Source organism: Rhinolophus ferrumequinum, chromosome 3, assembly GCF_004115265.2.
Source record: "Rhinolophus ferrumequinum isolate MPI-CBG mRhiFer1 chromosome 3, mRhiFer1_v1.p, whole genome shotgun sequence".
Taxonomy (NCBI): Eukaryota; Metazoa; Chordata; class Mammalia; order Chiroptera; family Rhinolophidae; genus Rhinolophus; species Rhinolophus ferrumequinum.
Window position 1 is genome coordinate 41,822,656 of NC_046286.1, and position 18,916 is coordinate 41,841,571.

Consider the following 18,916-nt stretch of genomic DNA (forward strand, 5'->3'; position numbering starts at 1 on the left):
TTAGCCAATCACGGCGGGGGAGGGTCCTCTGGCCCCGCCCCGCCGCCTCGCGGGTCGCGCGCAGCTCGCGCCTCCGGAACTGCGGATCCGGGTTCTGAGCGGGCTTGGGGCTGTTTCCATTGAATGACCAGGAAGGGTGAGGCCCCCGCGGTGACCCGGGGGTAGGGGCAGAGGGTCGCGGGCTGTCCGAGCACTACGACCGGCAAATATGCAGCCCCACCTCCAAATCTGGGTCTCGGGGAGGCAGATCCCGCGTTCCTGGGAAGTCAGGGATCCCAGTGCTCTTGGATGAGGGATACCATCCCTGATCTGGGGCCTCTGACAAGGTGGCCTCGGCCTCAGTGAGCGCCACCTAGCCTCCCGCATCCTCTTTCGATTCTCGAGGTTCATCTCCCAAACCTTTGACTCGGTGAAGCTTTCTCTTGTCGCCGCCCCTTCCCTATCTCCCCGCCCCAGCTCTTAGTAAATGTCATTTTATTTCTGTTTCTGTAAGAGATACCCCTAAACCTCTGCCCCTCGGGGCAAAGGCAAGTGGATCCAAATCGTCTAGAGGTCGTATGATGCCTCCCCGGGCCAGTGTGGCTTTCTGGAGAGGCGGAAAGGCCCACCCCGGAGGGGTCTTTGGCGCTACTGCCGAGGGGGGACAACTGGCATTGGGGGCAGCGGGGCCTTGAAGACCCCAGAACCAGGGGACCCAGAGCTCCGCCCCACCGGCGCTGCGGGCCTTCCTCGCCGCAGCGTCCAGCTCCATCCAAGCCTGAGACCTGGGAGGATTCAGAAGCTGGGCCCCCCTGCCATTCTCATTTTCAGGCTTGCAGAATGTCTGCAGGTGTTTGCCAACCACCTGCAACGGAGTAATTCGTAACACTTGCTGAAAGTCCAGATTCCCGGATCTAGGTCGGAAGAGAGAATGGTGGTGGTGGGGGGGAAGGGACGGGGAAGCTGAATTTTAGCGAAATATGTTGGGAGCATGTTGTGCATACTAGATTTTGGGGTCCAGAGATAAAGCAGAAGAGTGTAAGTTTTCCTGTTTGTGCCCCTAGTTCTCAGTGCCTAGCGTTCCTGCAAAACTGCTTCTACGCAAAAGGACCGTCGAGAAATTTCGCGTGACACCGCCAGCTGACAAACCCAGTGTCCCTGAGCCTTTCCAGTTTCTCTGGCAGGTTGATTTTGAGGCGACATGTCCTCCGCTTCAATGAAAGAATGCCTGCAGCTTCAGCTACTGGAAATGGAAATGCTGTTTTCTATGTTTCCTAACCAAGGAGAAGTAAAACTTGAGGATGTAAATGCCCTGACGAATATAAAGAGATATTTGGAAGGCACAAGGGAGGCACTGCCACCAAAAATTGAGTTTGAAATTACACTCCAAATCGATGAGCCCAAGGTACGTGTCCTGAGTTGTTTTAATTGTTGCCAGGTGCCCAGTTTTTATTGGAAACACTTGGAACATGAGCTTGCAGTCCAGGAAAGAGAGAATATTCCAGATGTATATTTCCTTTACTTGTTTGAAAGCAAAATATGTAAAACATTGGATGCCCTGTAAATTTTCTTCAGTAAACATCCTGAATTTTGCATAAATATGCACACCCTTTTCAACAAATATGCCTGATGTTTTTATTAAAAACATCTTGCAATCTTATACTACCATTATTATTTTGCTCACTCATCCAGTGTTTTACCAACCCAACTACTATAGTATGGACTGCCTTGTATATATATCATGATTTTCACAAATCTAATTATTGCCTTTAGCAAAACTGGCTTTTCAGGAGTGAATGAGTGTTTCATTGGTGGCCCCCATAAGACCATAAGCAAATACAGACAGAAAATCTAAATACTAAAAATGAGTTTACCTTCATCTTCTGATTCATCTATCTCCAGCAACATTAGCAGAACATAGGTAACAAGTGGACTAGGCATTTGAAAACCACTCTTCTAGCTGTTCCCACTCATCTTTAAGTTGTCATTCCCTTAGTGGAAACTTCCTGGTTCCCCAGACTGGAATCAGTCCCTTTGGTTACACATTTCAATGGATCCCTGTACTTTTCCATGGTAATGCTTCTCACCATTGAAGTTAAATATTGGATATATGTAATTATTTGTTTAATGTCTGTCTCCTTAATTAGGCTCTAGACTTCATAAAGGGCAGAAATAGTGTCTTCACTTCTTTATTCCAGCATAGGATAACTAGCACATGGTTGGGTGTTTGACAAATATCAGAATGAATGAATGCCTACATGGAAGGAATAGGGTATGTAAAATACTTAGTACAGTGGCACATAGTTGGCACTTAATAGTAGTAATAGCCATGATATTTATCAAAATCATGCAGTTGCCATTGATAAACTAGCTTAGGTGATTTTATGGTTCTTAAATCTATTTGATTTTCATTTTAAGGTAAAAATCGATTTGCAAGTAACCATGCCTCACAGCTACCCCTATGTAGCACTGCAGCTGTTTGGACGGTCATCTGAGCTTGACAGACAACAACAGCTTCTTCTCAACAAAGGTCTCACTTCTTACATAGAGACTTTTGATCCAGGTGAGCTCCGTGTATGTGCAGCAATCCAGTGGTTACAGGACAACAGTGCCTCTTATTTCCTGAGCAGAAAGCTCCTGTACGAACCGTCGACACAGGCAAAGCCGGTCAAGAACACATTCCTTCGAATGTGGATCTACAGCCACCATATATATCAGCAGGACCTGAGGAAAAAGATTTTGGATGTGGGAAAAAGGTTAGATGTGACTGGATTTTGCATGACAGGAAAGCCTGGTATAATCTGTGTGGAGGGCTTCAAAGAGCATTGTGAGGAATTCTGGCACACAATTAGGTATCCCAATTGGAAACACATTTCCTGTAAGCATGCTGAAAGTATTGAAACCGAAGGAAATGGGGAGGATCTGCGTCTGTTCCATTCTTTTGAAGAATTACTCCTTGAGGCCCACGGTGACTATGGATTAAGGAATGACTACCACATGAATCTGGGTCAGTTCTTAGAATTTCTAAAAAAACACAAAAGTGAGCATGTTTTCCAGATATTATTTGGGATTGAAAGCAAAAGTTCAGACTCGTAGGAAGCTATGAAAAGGCCTATGCTTGTAATTGCACTCTGGTAGCATTTCTATTGATAAAACCAAACTAAAAGGGCCTGTGGCTATTTAGCATCCTCTATGAGAAACCTAGCTTCCAAATTTACCTGGTAATGAAACACCTGGGGCTTTTAACTTTGTAACAGTGCAATCGTGATGTTATCCCTATGTTCTTGTGTTAACTGAAAACTATTTAATTGTAAATTAATAAACACAGTCAATTCAACCCACGACACTTATTTGATTAAAGAGGAGTCCAAAGCCCATAGTTAATGTCAGTATGCATTACTGACAAATGGCAGCTCTGAACTCACAAATATTTAGAGTAACATCTCTCCCTTTCGTGATGCAAGCACGCAAATGGCACACCACACTCATGGTTGGAGATGAATTCTAAATCAAGTTTCAAATGAGAGCAAAGAGAGGGCATGTTTATTACATTTTTTACTTTATGCTAAACCCCTATTTTGAATTTTTTCTTTTAGCAAAACTAGATCCTAACTAATGGCAGAAGGATCACAGTGAAGTCTCAAGAATAATGAAGATGACACGTGTTCTTTGGCTGTTTACATATGGTTTCTTATCTACAAGGTCTTCCACAGGTGATGCAAACTGGCAGCTTTTGCTCATGTGCCAGGGCAAGAGTGTTGATAGGACCAGTGTGGATGGCTCTGGACCATCACCTTACTGGGGGAAAAAAATCAAGCTCTACAATTTGGTGATAAGTCAGTGCCATCTCTTCTGAAAATTCCAAGCTCCACAGGCTTCACCAACTTTTTTCAAAATGAGTTTATTTTAGTGATAACCCCTATTAAAGTAGCACTTGCCAAACTCTTTCATTACAAAGTATCTACCCTTCCCCAAGAATTTCTGGGAGTCTCACCTGTGTAAGGGGTGTCCTGAGCTGCCTCTCTATAGCATTTTCTGGTTTCCATGGTCTCTCTTTGCTTACTACTGCCCTTTCTCAGGGAGCTCCCTGCTGCCTCCCAGACACCCCACTGATGTCCGGGTCCCTTCAGGGTGACAAAGCTGGGTGCTGAGATACAGTAACTTGGAGGGGACTGCCTCACTCCCATTTTGTGACACATTGTTAGATGCCAAACATTGCTGTGTGTGCCAGGGGACTTACAGCATTTTCATGAAACAGTACATTCTGGTTTTACTCTGTCTAAGATGTAGATACGTGTCCAACAGGTACATGAAAAGATGCTCAACATCACTAATCAGGGAAATGCAAATCAAAACCATAATGAGATAACACCTCACACCTGTTACAATAGCGCTTATCAAAATGACAATAAGTGTTGGCAAGGATATGGAGAAAAGAGAACAGTTGTGCACTTATGGCGGGAATGTATACTGATGCAACCATTGTGGGAAACAGTATAGAGGTCCCTAAAAAAACTAATAATAGAACTGCCATATGATCCAGCAATTCCACTTCTGAGTACTTATCTGAAGAAACATGAAAACACTAATTCATAAAGATATATAGGCTCCATATAGGTTCATTATTTACAATAGGCAAGACGCAGAAACAAACTAATGTCCAACAACAGGTGAATGGATAAAGAAAAGTGTGTGTGTGTGTGCATACACATATATACAGAGGGTGCCAAAAAATATACACATTTTAAGAAAGGAAAAAACTATATTGAAATTATGCTGATAGTAACCACTTTAAGCACCTCTTGTAATTGCAGAAGTCAGATGTGACTTGTATTCATTTTTCGTTATCGGTATAATTATAATTTTAATAGTTTTTTCCATTCTTAAGATGTGTATACATTTTCTTGGCACCGTGTGTGTGTGTTTGTGTGTGTGTGTGTGTGTTTGTATTATTTAGACAAGAATGAAATCTTGCTATTTGCGACACGGAGGGAACTTTGGGCCATTATGCTAAGTGAAACGTGGACTCTAAAAACAACAACAACAAAAAACACGAGCTCATAGATACAGAGAACAGACTAGTGGTTGCCAGATATGGGGCTGGGGAAATTGATGAGGGGGGTCAAAATGTACAAATTTGCAGTTATAAAATAAGTCATGGGCATGTAATGTACAGCACGTTGGCTATAGTTAATACTGTACTGCATATCTGAAAGTTGCTAAGAGTAAATCTCAGAAGTTCTCATCACAAGAAATAAACGTTTTTGTAACTATGTATGGTGACAAATGTTAACTAGACTTATTGTGGTGATCATTTTACAATATCTACAAAGATCGAATCACTTGTACACCTAAAACTAATATGTATTAATTATACCTCAATTAGAAAAAGGTTTTACATGGATGCTGTTAGAGAATCGTTAGGATTAGGATGGTCTGATTGCACACGACAAATCCACTCAAACATTCCTCTCTTTGTAAATCTTTAAATTCCTTTATATTATTTCAAAGGAATGTTTGTGTTCTCAGTTTTATTTAATGCGGGCCATTATTAAGTCTACATTTCAGTAATCTCACGGAACCAACAGGTAGAATCACTTCCAACTGTTAAAGGCGGCACACTGAATCCAGAACCTGTGGCAAGTGCACCTCTATCAATCAATTCTACCCAATCAGAAATTACACTTCTCCTTCCTCAGTACATTTTCAGAATCCCATACATTTTTCTCAGTTTTTGCCAATATAAATGAGCAAAGTCTAGAATTCTTTTGGTGGGCGTCTTCTCCTCCTGGGTTTGTCTTTTTAATTGTATCCATCACAGATCCTCTCCCTACTGAAATCTGACATTATGTGTATAGAGAAAAGGAGAAGTAATGTGGGAGAAGCAGTAGGTAAACTGAGGTCATTTCAAGATCCTCAAGCAAGGCGGTAACAACCTCTTTAGACAGGAATTGCTCCCGCTTTGATTAGCAAGAGAGAACATGTGGAGTGCTCTGGTTTGCTTGCACTTGAGGGGGTTCTTGGGACACAGGACTTTCAGAACCCACACTTGAGCTATTGTTCACCTAGTTTAGGGTGTCACAAGTCCTCCAAACCCCCCTCGTCAGACATCCCCATTCCAAATCAAGGTCCTACTGTTTCCTGCTCGATGCTCTTACATAGGCCTAGTGAGGCTGTGAATGCAATGCCTGGTATCATTTGGCAACCAGCAGGTTAAGTCTGACCTTGGTTTTCAGTTATTTCAGCCTTATGGCTGGTAAGAGAGAAGAGATTCTTTTTGCAAAAACATAGGCATATTTCTAGTTTTTATACTGTGCCTTGGGCTAAGAATTTAAGCCTTTGAGCCCAAATTATCTTTTTTTATGACATCCTAGACCAACCAACCTATCCCACACTCCTGTATTTCTTCACTCTTTACACTGCTTCATGGCAGCAGCCATTTCTCAGCCAAAACCTTTCCGTCTTGAGATAAATCATTGCATCAAATTTTTTTTTTAACCACATTTGTGTTTATGAGGTCCCAAAGATATTTTGCTACATTTGGTTTTATTGGCTTTATATTTTAAAGGTCTCTACCTTTTCATATAGTGGAAGGTAGGGTTCCAGTTTTAATCTTTTCCATGTGGTAGGCCAATTTTCCCAATCCTTTTACTTTCTTCTTTATCTGTTAATTGTTGTGCTACCTTTGTAACTCATATATTCATGGGGGTCTGTCTGTGAGCTTCCTGTTCTATTCCATTGTTCCATTATGTCCTCATGACTGAGGTACATGCACATATCTGGATTTTGGAGCCTCAGTATGAACAAAATAAAGTATTTCATTAATACTTTTTATATTGATCACATGTTGAAATGAAAATACTCTGGATATGTGGTTTAAATAAAATATATGATTAACATGAATTCCACCTGTTTCTTCCTTTTTATGAGGCCACTAGAAATTATACATGTGGCTCACTTTCCTTTTCTATTGGACAGTGCTGTTCTAGACTGTACTCCAGTGAAACGAGAACAGACTAAGAAGAAAGATAAACATGGATTTAGAGCTCACCTCCTTCACTCATTAGCTCTGTGGACTTGGCAAGTTACTTTAAAAGTCTACTTCATAAGGGAATTAAATAATATAATGTACGTAGAATACATGATACCTAGTAGTAAGTAATCCTCCAATGCTTGTTTCACTATCTTTCTCTGAGGACAGCAAAGTAGCTCATTCAACACAGTATATGGCAAATATGGCCACACGTGTGTTAAATGAAGTTCATACTGAAATTACCTATTAGAATATTTTTAATTCATTATATCCTGTCACATGATCACCAAGACCCAGCATTATCATTTTTGAATGTAACGATATTTTAAGAGAAAAACACAATTGTTTTATTCATTCACTTTTTCTATGCTTTAATGAATCTTTTGCATAGGTAAATACATTCAGTTAGAGCTACAAGACAACATGGAAACAGACAAATTGGCATACTGGATCCTTTCAAAATAACTATATTCAGGAAATTCTTGATTAAGTCTTACGTTCAGAAATATCCCACCCCTTCTACTTACACTTAAAACAATTTGTGTAACCTTCAACTTTCAATAAAATCATTTTTTGATATAGTTTACCTTGAACATCTTCTTATACTCTTTAAAAATATTACTTCAAATACAGAAAATTCTCCGAATAATTCTACAAATAGCAAATGTTATTGTACCTGAGCTTAAGAACCTAAAATTGTTTCCATTACCTCGATTAATTTCTAAAGTAAAACATGAAATTAACATGAATTTCTAGACTGTAACTATTAATGGTAATTCAAATATTTTAATATCTGATGTAAAGATAATTTCTGATGTTGGGGAAGTAGCTACAAAACTTTTTCCAAACTCAAAGGAATTGTGTTTGTTGTAACAACACAGAGCTCTGAATTACCTGAGCGAATCAAGGGGACATTAGAGCAGGTCACTCAAGTGGGACCAGCTTGTCTCAGAATCATGTTCTTGCTCCTGACTCTGGAGATCTTTGTCTTAGGAGGTCGACTCTGCAGGCAGCCCTTTCTCAAGGAGCTTAGCTCTTCCCACTTTTCCGCTGAGCTGGCCTGAGGTACCGACCTCCAGACAAGAGCCACAGTCTGCAAAGGCCCGACAACAGCAACGTGGAACTGAAGGACAGGGCACTTAGTCAGGGGGAAGGAGGATGCTATTCCACGGGGTTCTGACTGAGGCCAAGGAGATAAGAGGATGTACCAATGGGGAAAAAATAGTAAAATCTAAGGCTGCACAAGGCATTATAAACAGCAATTATCTTTCTTAGAAATGTTAGAATTCAGTTGCACATGGAAAAAGAAAAAGCAAATGTAATCTAGGAGTGGAATAAAAATACCTGAGAAGTTACTTTTCTCTAGGCAACAAAGTGTTATTTCTATTTTGAGCAAAAGTTCATCTATGCCTCAATTCATTTCTGTCTTTATAAAAAACAGTAGATTTTTACAAAATGGTAAAGAAAAGAATTACGGATTTTAATTTAATCATATCAATTTATTCCTTATTTGCGGCTTCCCATTAGTTCCCTATATAAAATTGATGAGGTTCTCAGTAGTAGGTATAATACCTTTTAAAGAGAACTTGGGCAAAATAAGATAGAAACCATAAACAACAAGAAAGTAAATGAAACAAAACTGTCTAGTGTGATGTTTACCCTAAAGTATATTAATATTCTTCTGTAAATTTTCAGATTGTTAAAGTAAAATTATCTTAAATTAGCATATTATGAATCATTATAAAAGATTCCAATCTTTAAAAATTATGAAAGACTTCAAGATCTCCTTAATGGAGCTAGAAATGTCAGCTATTATGCTACTGGTCAAGTTTGGTCTGTATTTTCTGGGCCTCTTCAGGCCACGAATAACAATCAGGTAGAACTTGGTCATAATCAGTGCTGTACATCTGAGAACGAACAAATGCTTCTTTGTTTGGGGGTTCAGGATAAACTGTGGCTGTCTTTTCTTGGTATGCATCTTTCACAATCTAGAAATAAGAAAAGAATATTAGTAGTTTTAATGAATAGAGGTAATGGTAAGCACATGTTTATCTATTCTAAAAACATAATTTATACTTTATATCTTGTCTGTTTTCAAATAAATTAGGTTGCATTGTAATGAAAGCACACATCAGCAAAGAAGATATAAAATGAAAATGTAATCATGTAGCAAGAGGCGAATATATCAGCAGCTAAGGAAAGTATGAATAGCAGAGATTTCTTCAAGGGTGATCATACCAGGACTTCTCAGCGAAGACAGTGGTATAAAAGTCTTCCAGTGATCTAACTGATAATGAACTTGAACTAAATACCTTAATATCCTGCTAAATTTGAACTTGGACACCTTGTAGTTTCAACAATCCCTATTCTGACCACAGACTCTTACAAAATCTCTTTATTTATCCTAGGGTCTCTTGACCCAGCTCATCTATTCAGCAGGACTCCACAGGCAGTTCCGTGCCCCTCCCAGTATCACAGAATCTCGTTTCTGTGTGTTTGCACCATACTCGCCATTCTCATCCCCAGTCCAGGGAACCCTCAGTGCTGACTTTCTCCTTCATGGCTGTCTCCTGCGATGTAACACTTTGTCTAACCTTACTTGGGCCTATGTGTTTGCACTTTGTGCTTTTACCTTCCTTAAACAAACAAACAAACAAAAAAACACCCTTCCTCTCATATTTCCCACAAGGTAATTTCAAACCTTTCCCCATCAAGTGCCCATTTGACCCTCATCACTCTACCGAGAAAATTTCAACTAATTAGAGAAAATGATCTCAATTTCCCTTTTCATCAAATTAAACTATCTTCTCTTTATCTTCAAACATCCTCTCTTCCTCTATTTGAAAAAAATGGATTCGCCCTCTTGTCATAATTAATTACTGTATATGTGCTCTTTGATTAACTCCTTTCATCAAGGAGCTATCTGTACAATAGACTTATTTGGATAAGTCTGATTTTGAAGAATAGTAGAATGATTAAGTATTCGCTTCTCAATGTAAAATTATGCATTTATGAGATATTAAGATTATAAAGATGGTGCTGTATTATTGAGAAATGTTTATGAAAGAAATCAGGAAACAAAAGTATGTATACATTATACATTATTATAATGATGTTAGAAAAGAAAGCAAACAAATGAAAAAAGACTGGAAGCAAACACACCAAAACGATAATAATGCTAATGTTAGAAAAGTAGAGTATTAGGTATTTTCCTTTTCTCTATTTTCTAAAGTGCCTATAATGTGGTATTATTACTTTTTTGACAGCTTATTTTGTGGTACAGTTCATTCACCACACAATTCAACCATTTTCAGTGTACAATTGAATTATTTTTCAAGTTTACATAGTTGTGCAACTGTTACCACATCCAGTTTCAGAATATCTTCATCACACCAAAAAGATCCCTTGTGCCTATTTGCAATCAGTATACCACTTTTATAACAAAATAGATTTTTTTCATTCCTGACATAGACTATGTGGAATTTCGTTCCTCTTCCTGCTCCCAGGACACACAATGTTAATGAGGCTCTGTCTCAGTGAAATCTTCACTCTCTCCTTGTTAATCCCAAACTCTCTGCAAGACTGGCTTAGATTTTATTGCTTTCCTAATTCTCCTCAGGCTTCTTAACGTTGCCTATTAAAAATGCTTTTATAAATGTCCTGATGACTTCCTAAGTATAAATAAAAGTTGTCATCATTCAGGCTAATTTTTCTCACCAGGATTTGATTCTTCTAATCACAACTTCTACCCCCATCCTGACACTGTCTTCTTTAATTTCTGACATGCTGCTCAGTTCTTAGTCTCTTCTTAAAGGCATGACTACTTTCCTTCTTAACTGCCTTCTTTCTTCTGTCTTCTAGACAGAAAATAAACTGTGTTCTATCCTCAGTTTCCTTTCCTTTCTATACTTGCTCTCTTGTAATCCCAACTGTTCCTAGAGCTTCATCTGTTACCACATGTAGATGACTCCCACATCTTTATATCTAGTGTCTCTTTAAGTTTCAGTCATTTCCATCTACTTGTTAAAATTGTACATTCGAATGTACCATTGATACTTCAAACTTTCAGTCGACTTATATCATCTTACTCGTTGACGTTGAGTCTTAGTCATGATTTCCCAACTCCTATGTGATCAGATTTGCTCATTATTCTAGGTGTAATATCTGAGTCTTTTTGTACTCTCCTGCTGTCCTTCGCTTCCTTACTTTATCCTCTAATCAGATGCTAACTCCTTTTCATTTAAATTTTCAAAATGAGTTTAACATGATAATATGCTGTTCAGTGTATTAATAATTCAAACTAGTTAAAAACTAGTAGACACAAACTATGAGCATACTATGAGAAAATATGAGCATACTCTTTCATTCTTTCATAAATAAATAACCAAGACGATTATCTAACTTTTTTTTGATAATTACTTAGTTTTTGAAGCATTTTCCCTCAATCAACAAGATAAATAATGACATATAAATCTAAAATGGTGTTGTTTTGATAAACTTGTTAATAGTTTTGATTTTCAACCAGGAACAATTTTGCCTCTGAGGAAACACTTGGCAATGTCTGGAAACATTTTCGGTTGTTATAACCATGCAACAGTTACTGGCATCTAAAGGAAAAAGGCCAGGGATGCTTTTTCCTACATCCTACAATGCCCAGAACAGCCCCTACAACAAAGAGCTATCCAGCCAAAATGTGCATAGTGCTGAGGTCGATAAACCCTAATTTAATTACTATTATGGGCTAAACTATGTCACCCCAAAATGTTGAAGCCTTAACCCCAGTACCTCAGAGAGTGACTATATTTGGAGATAGGGCCTTTGAAAGGTAATTAAGTTAAAATAAGGCTGTTCGAACGGACCTGAACCCAAGTGGACTGGTGTCCGTGCCAAAAAGGTAAATTTGGACACACAGGGAGACACCAGGGATGCACATGCACAGAAGAAAGACCACACGGGGACACAGAGGAGGCAGTCATCTGTAAGCCAAGGAAAGAGGCCTCCAAAGGAACCAGATCTGCCTACCCCTTAGTCTTAGATTTCTAGCCTCCACAACAGGGAGGAAATAAATTTCCTTTTTTAAGTCACCCAGTCTGTGGTATTTTGTTATGGCAGCTCGCGTAAACTAATACAATTGTATTGCAAAAATGTCAATGTAACTCTCATTGTAGTTATAGCTGCTTCCTTCAACAGCTTGTCTGCTTTGAGTTGTTTGCCCTCATTGCTTTGTCTTCTTCCCAGTAATGTCAGTTGTGATCTTTAAGATGCCAAACGCCATGAGACATGGATAAGGCACGGGGTTCAAGGTCTAAATGTCACTCTACCACATCCGCATTATTTTGGTGACTTTCATAAGTGTGATATGGAAAACACTAACATAAAAAAAGGTGATGTGGTGGAACTCTAGCTCAAAGGAAACCCTAAGGAATTAGTTAAATTATGGGAGAGAAAAAGAATGATAGGGGAAGTAACAATTCAGCCCAATTCTTCCATTTCTCAGGACCAAACATAGTTCCTAAGCTCTGCTGATGCACTGTGCCTTTTGAAATAAGTTGATACAGGTAGTGGATTTTAATACCTAAAAATGCACACTTAACAATAGAAGGAAGGCAAAACAATGAAGTTGAACTAGAATGGTTTTACCTTTTCTGCAATTTTCAGAGAAATATCTCTAATGGTGTTCAAAGGAGGATAAAGCCGGCCCTCTTCCAAGTGTTTATCTGACACTTGCTCAGCTATAACCTTAAAAAAAAAAAAAAAAAAAAAAGTCAAAACGTTTACACTTTACAGCATACAATGTGGTGGTTATGAGAATAACTAGCTGAATGGTCACATACACAGTCATGAATAAAAGCTGATCATGTTAATGTGACCATCTAATTTTTTTTAACTTTTATTTATTTTTAGTGTGTTTTTCTAGGACCCATCAGCTCCAAGTCAAGTCATTGTTTTCAATCTAGTTGTGGAGGGGGCAGCTCACAGTGGCCCATGTGGGGATAGAACCAGCAACCTTGTTGTTAAGAGCACCGCGTTCTAACAAATTGAACTAACTGGCTTCCCATAACCATCTAATTTCATTCCCCCCTTTATCAATGGAAAAACTGAGTCCAGAGAGGCTTGGTGATTTGTGGGATCACAGAGTTAGTGAAAAAGATGGGAACAAAATCTGTTTTTTTCCCTAATCCAGCTCCTTTTCTGCCGTACCATGTAATGCTAGCAGCTTTACATTTGATACACTAGAGTTGCTGAAGAAAGAGGATTAAGGTCATTAGAGGAGGATAACAGAAGTGATGGAAAAGGAGCCTGAAAGTTGAGGACAGAAGGCATCCAAGACAGATCACGCCATCACTCCCACCTCACATAAGGTTGCACAGGAGGCTGAGAAAGCGATTTCAGAGCTACATTGCAAACAGAATTTTAATTTTACAGAGATTTTGGATTATCTGAATCACCTAACCAGCTGCAGCATTTGCTGCCTCCAAACCATTCCTTATTTCTAAATCAAAGAGTGCATACTTAAAAATTTACTAAGAGGGTAGATCTTATGTTAAGCATTTTTACCACCACAACAAAAAAATTAATAATAAAGAGGATGAGAAAAAAATTTTGGAGCCAGTAGATTTGTTGATCACATAGGTTGTGGTGATGGTTCCATAGGTATATACTTATCAACGAACTCATCAAGTACATAATTAAGACTACAGCTTGTTGTATGTCAATCATACGTCAATAACGTGGCTGAAAAAAATGAGGTAAATTGACGTCATCTGCCCCCTGACGTGATGCACTGAGACCGGTACAATTATTAGGCACACAGTGCTCCAAACAAAACCGTATACTTGAATTAAATCATGAGGAAACAATCACATGAACCCAAATTGAGGAACATTGTAAAAAAACAACTGGCCTGTACTCTGAAAGATGTCAATGCCATGAAAGAAACAAAAAGATTGAAATAGTCTTGCAGATTAAAGGATTAGGCTAGAGGCTCTAACGTCTTTTAAATGGATGGATAATTGACAAACATTGGATTTGGACTGTACATTAGATAATAGTATTCCATCAATGGTAAAGTTTCTGAATTGCTAATAATACACTGATCACATAAGAAAATGTCCTGAAATATTTAGGGGTAAAGAGGCATAATATCTGTAAGTTGTTCACAAATGGTTCAACAATAAAATACTATGTATATATGTATACAAATAAAATAGTGATAAATGATTTACTGAACCTACTAGGGCACAGAGATGGACTCAGCAACCTTGAAGTTCCCTCCAGCTCTAAGACTTTGATTAATGTCTTTCAGTGGGGTGGGTCTAATTCAGTCTGCAAAGCTGGGTCTTTACTTAACAGAGATATGGAAGCAGAGAGGAAATAGAAAACCATCTTCATTTGATATATTTTGAATAATCAAATACTTATTTTTCAGTATCTTTAATATCTTTTAGGTCTTTTTTAATCGCAATATTATTTCTGAAACATTGTTTTGTTGTCACCATCAAATATGAAAGACGTAACACTACAGAGAAATTTAAAAAGCAGTTCCTGCCCTTGAGATATGTATACTTTAGTGAGGTAACAAGAAGAAAAAGAGAATACTAAAACAGAAGACAGCCTTGTCTAAAGATGAAATATGAGTGGTAAGAAATCCAGAGGAATAGTGGAGGGAGCATGAGTATGGAATTGAAGGAAAGCTAGGAGTTAAACAAACAGGAAAAGGGTGGGCACTCCAGAAAGAAGCCAGAGTCAGACCAAACACAGATGTAGGAACTGGACTCGGTGAGCCCAAATGTCCTGATCTAGGGGAGCAGATGATCTGTGTAGAAAAATAAGGATTGGAGCACTATCAGTGCAAATTAAGGAGTTTGGGTTAAGTCCTGTGGGCGACTGCGGACCTCTGCACAAGGATATTTAGGCAGGGGTTGGGGCAGGGAAAGGCAGATTTCTAAGTCTACTTTTTTCTTTGGTGATATAAGACTAATAATAGTTCCTAATTCATAAGATTAAATGAAATAAATGCCAGGAAAGAATTTACCAGATTGTCTGGGAAAATAAGTGTACAATAAATCTTAGCTATTTCATTTTAAAAGGAACAGATAGGCAGCCAGCATGGCAGAGTAGAAGTAAAATAGCCTTTGGGATCAGATCTAGTTCTACAACACATTAGTTTATTAGCTTTTTGATTTGGAGGCAAGTTAGGTAACCCATCAACTTCAAATTTTTTCAGTGGTTTATATGAGATTATATGTATATTGCTCCTATCACCGCTGTCACATTGCTGGTATTCAAAATCACTGGGTTTTTTTCCCCCTAGAACACAAATATCATTTTAAAGAGACTGAGGGAAAGTCAGAAGATGGATGAGTATTGGCTCATCCTCTCAAAACTATTTGCTGCTTTTGAAATGCCATTGGTGTCTCTCTCTCTCTAACTGCATTGAGGTTGCTTTCAAAGAATCTCTCTGTTCCATTTTGACAATGTTATGGTAGCCGGATTTTCAGTTATCCAGTGACTTCAAGAATCAAAGCTTCCTCCAGATGCTATTGTCTACTGTGATCATCTCTGGGAGAAATCAGGAAGCGCTGAGGCGAGGGAGATGAAAGGACACAAACCAGGAGACTCAGGAGAAGTGGTGGAAGGATAGGAAGCTAAGGTTTGCCTCGCAGATGTGGAGAAAAGGGGAGGAGTCTGTTCCCAGGGTGCCATGCAACCATGCGGGGCCAGGAGGGCTGACCCAGGGGAGCGCTGGGCACTTTCATCAGAAGTCCAGAAGACGGTCCAGAGAACCAGGAGAGCCAAAAGTGATAAGAGCAATATACATATAATCTCATATAAACCACTGAAAAAATTTGAAGTTGATGGGTTATATAACTTGCCCTAAAATCAAAAAGCTAGTAAACTAATATGTTAAAATGTCCAGGAATAAATAGTCTTTGGGATTGGTGCCAATCTATGAGAGTTCTGATTCTATGAGAGTAAGGTAGCCAACTAATATTTTTATAATAATCCTAACAGTTATTAAATTTGGAGTGAACAAAAAATTCACCTAGATCTCCTACATGTTACTTTTGTTGTTAACTACAAAATATGATCTAGACAAAACGGACTTTCTTGTTTTGGGGGGCCCTCCAGCAGTGAGTGTCTGTGGTATGGTATTTATTCTTCTTGCTAAGATATATGACTACTTCTATTTAAGTCAATTCAATAAGCATTTACTACTTTTCTGCTGTGCGCTTTAGCATTATGCTAGGTGCAACTGGAATTTTGAAAGAAGTACATGGAAGACTCTGTTTTTAAAAAAGATTAATTACAATTTAATTATAAGGCACCACTTAATTGCTTAAAACATGAAGAGCATAATAAACTAGGAATGAAATTGAATGTCGATGTGTTTGATGAAGACAGCCATGGCTAAGGAGAAATATCAAGATGAGCCAGAGTAATCACGAAAGGATTCAAGGACGAAATGGGACTTAAGCAACGACCTGAGGGATAGGCTTAGAGAGGTAGGCAACAGTTTTCAGAGTTTTCCAAGCAAAATAACAGAGAGAGCACTTACATATGTGTATGTATGCATGGTGAGTTTGAAGGCTTTAGGATGGGTGAGAATGAAAAGAATGTCCATCTTCTAAGCTTTGGTGCTGGTTTAGAAAGGGGGTGTCACTAATAGAAATGCAAACATTGAGGGGGAGAGAAGATGAAAAGTATGGTTTTATACATCTTGTGTTTAAGGAAACATCAAGGCATTTCTGTGGAAATATCAATTAAGTGATGAGATACAGTAAAGATGGTAACAGAGGTACACAGATTTGGCCATTTTTAGAATGAAGATAATGGAAACAAGAGAATAGATGAGATCTCTGAAAGAAAAGGAAAAAGAAAAAAAGGAAGAAAACAAACAGACAAAAATGAATGCTAGAAAAAAGCTCATAATTAAAAGGGACATGAAAATGAGACAATGAAAACAATAAAGTGGTAAGAAAAACAGGAATATTATATTGAAGCCTAAGAGAAAATCAGTGGAAAAGCCAAAACATTTAACCAGACAGATAACTAGCTATGATAAGACTAACACTACTGACATTAATATATTATACTTATTCTTTCTTAAAGTTTTTTGGCATTACTTTTCCTGGAGAGTAAATGGAAAGAATTTTTTTTTTTTGAAATTTGTCGCTAGAGGGTGCTGGAGTTATTTAGGAAAGAAAACACTGGCTACTGTGAGTAAAAGATCATTTTTGTTTTCTTATGATATGTCTGCAATAAAAGATATATGTCTGCTATAAAATGGTAACATTTTCCTTAATGTAACACCTGTGAAAATCTCTTTTAGTAATTAGATATCTACTTATATATACTTAGAAACATTTTTTGAGTTAAAGAAACTCTGAGACATCATAGTTTTTAATGCGGTGACGAAAAAGAAAGGAGCAGAACAAGACATCTGTTCACACAGAATGACACCAAATACTAAGCACTGGGATTATATATACTCCTTTAGATCACTCAATAACACCAGAATCTTTGTCGACTTCCTCCTCACAATAGAAAGAATAGCATGTTTGCATGATGAAATATTTAAATATTACTAAACCATTATTTGGTTCAGTTCAATTATAATGTTGTAATAGTGGTTTAATTTTCAGAGACGAAATTCATGAATTGCATCAATTTCAAAGGTGATATCAACCAGATGAATATCCTATTATTAAACATTTAGCCAGACAGATAACTAGCTATGATAAGACTAACACTACTGGCATTAATACATGATACTTATTCTGCATGATCTTACAAATACATATCCGGTCACGTGTCATCCCCCTGGGGAGCAAAGGGAAATGATGGGAACCTGAAGTTCATGTTACCTCTTGTGCCGTGAGTAATGAAGTCCTTTGTCTCTAAGGGTTTGTGTCTTTTGCCAGCATTTATGGAACTGTGGCAGGCTAACTTGTGAGCTTGCAAACAGTGTAAAATTTCAGGTCTTCCACAGTCAGAACAATAGCTGAGCAGAGTTTCCTTAGTGGGTCTGTCACGTGATGTTCTGAGAATCTTTCCCAAAGGCCCACACTAAGAACCCAAAGTCCTCTTAATGACCTTGTAAACACCTAATTCTCTGTTTTAATTTCCTTTCTGCTTAAAACACTAGAGTATTTTCTGTTTTCTACACTGAACCAAGAATAATAAATAGTTCTTCACTATACTAAATCAGGCTTTCATTTTAAATCTTCAATATGCCATTATTTAGAAAAGTTCTTAATGGAGAAATATAATATTTACCACTTAACCTATGAACTGGAAACAAAATTTTTAATTGTCTCATTACTGTCACATAATTTGATTGGAAGTGTGAAGATAAAAAAAGGGTTCTTTTTAAAAAATCAGAATCCAATTCCTTTGCTGGCTACTGAAGAACAATCTTTAACTAGTGACTCAATACATATCTGCTACTCACCCCTATTCTCCGCTGGGAAACATTTTCTCTGCTTCAGCTATACCTCACTTTGGAAGTGAGCTAGGATGCTGTTAGGTTGGTACAAAGTAATTATGGTTTAAAAGGTTGAAAATTGCAAAAAACCTCAATTACTTTTGCACCAACCTAATAGATACATTAAACATTCGACAACCTACACTGAGCTAATTTGGTCTTTTATAGCCCTGGCGAACTTATTTTACAATACCTCAGCAGTAGTGAGAAAAGTCTTATCTGTGATGTGCCTCAGCCCACACGCCACTACACCAAGAGCAACTCCGGGAAACACATAGGAATTGTTGCCTTGGCCAGGATACAGGGTCCGTCCATTGGGAAGAGTGACTGGATCAAAAGGACTTCCACTGGCAAAAATTGCACGCCCCTACAACACAGACACACAGTTTTAAAAAGAAGCAGGATACCTTAAAACA

General features: G+C 38.3%; 2 protein-coding genes across 4 annotated transcripts in view; one reads left to right on the forward strand and one right to left on the reverse strand.

The window, feature by feature from the left end:
• The first annotated feature begins 23 nt into the window (after positions 1-23).
• On the forward strand, positions 24-4,707 carry RWDD2A (RWD domain containing 2A). 3 transcript variants are annotated; one of them, XM_033094115.1, is made up of 4 exons: positions 24-136; positions 1,044-1,384; positions 2,398-2,986; positions 3,576-4,707. In XM_033094115.1, exons 2-4 carry the CDS (start codon positions 1,181-1,183, stop codon positions 3,593-3,595), a joined length of 813 nt encoding a protein of 270 aa, XP_032950006.1. In that variant the 5' UTR covers positions 24-136; positions 1,044-1,180; the 3' UTR covers positions 3,596-4,707. The 3 variants fall into 3 exon arrangements, with proteins under 3 accessions (XP_032950006.1, XP_032949988.1, XP_032949996.1); XM_033094097.1 differs by lacking the exon at positions 3,576-4,707 and having other exon boundaries at positions 2,398-3,309; XM_033094105.1 differs by lacking the exon at positions 3,576-4,707 and having other exon boundaries at positions 66-136; positions 1,164-1,384; positions 2,398-3,551.
• A 3,945-nt stretch (positions 4,708-8,652) lies between these two features.
• ME1 (malic enzyme 1) overlaps positions 8,653-18,916 on the reverse strand; it is a 174,270-nt gene continuing 164,006 nt past the window's right edge. Inside the window, exons 12-14 of the mRNA XM_033103410.1 lie at positions 18,694-18,867; positions 12,653-12,751; positions 8,653-9,000 (exon numbers count right to left, since the gene is read on the reverse strand). Of these exons, the coding sequence (XP_032959301.1) occupies positions 8,830-9,000; positions 12,653-12,751; positions 18,694-18,867 (444 nt within the window). The 3' untranslated portion in view covers positions 8,653-8,829. The remainder of the gene's footprint in view (positions 9,001-12,652; positions 12,752-18,693; positions 18,868-18,916) is intronic.

Excerpts from the sequence above, each read along its gene's own strand:
- RWDD2A (XM_033094097.1), top strand. The coding sequence starts at position 1,181 with ATGTCCTCCGCTTCAATGAAAGAATGCCTGCAGCTTCAGCTACTGGAA. Across the intron at positions 1,385-2,397 it reads TCCAAATCGATGAGCCCAAG|GTAAAAATCGATTTGCAAGT; the intron begins GTACGTGTCCTG and ends TTTCATTTTAAG.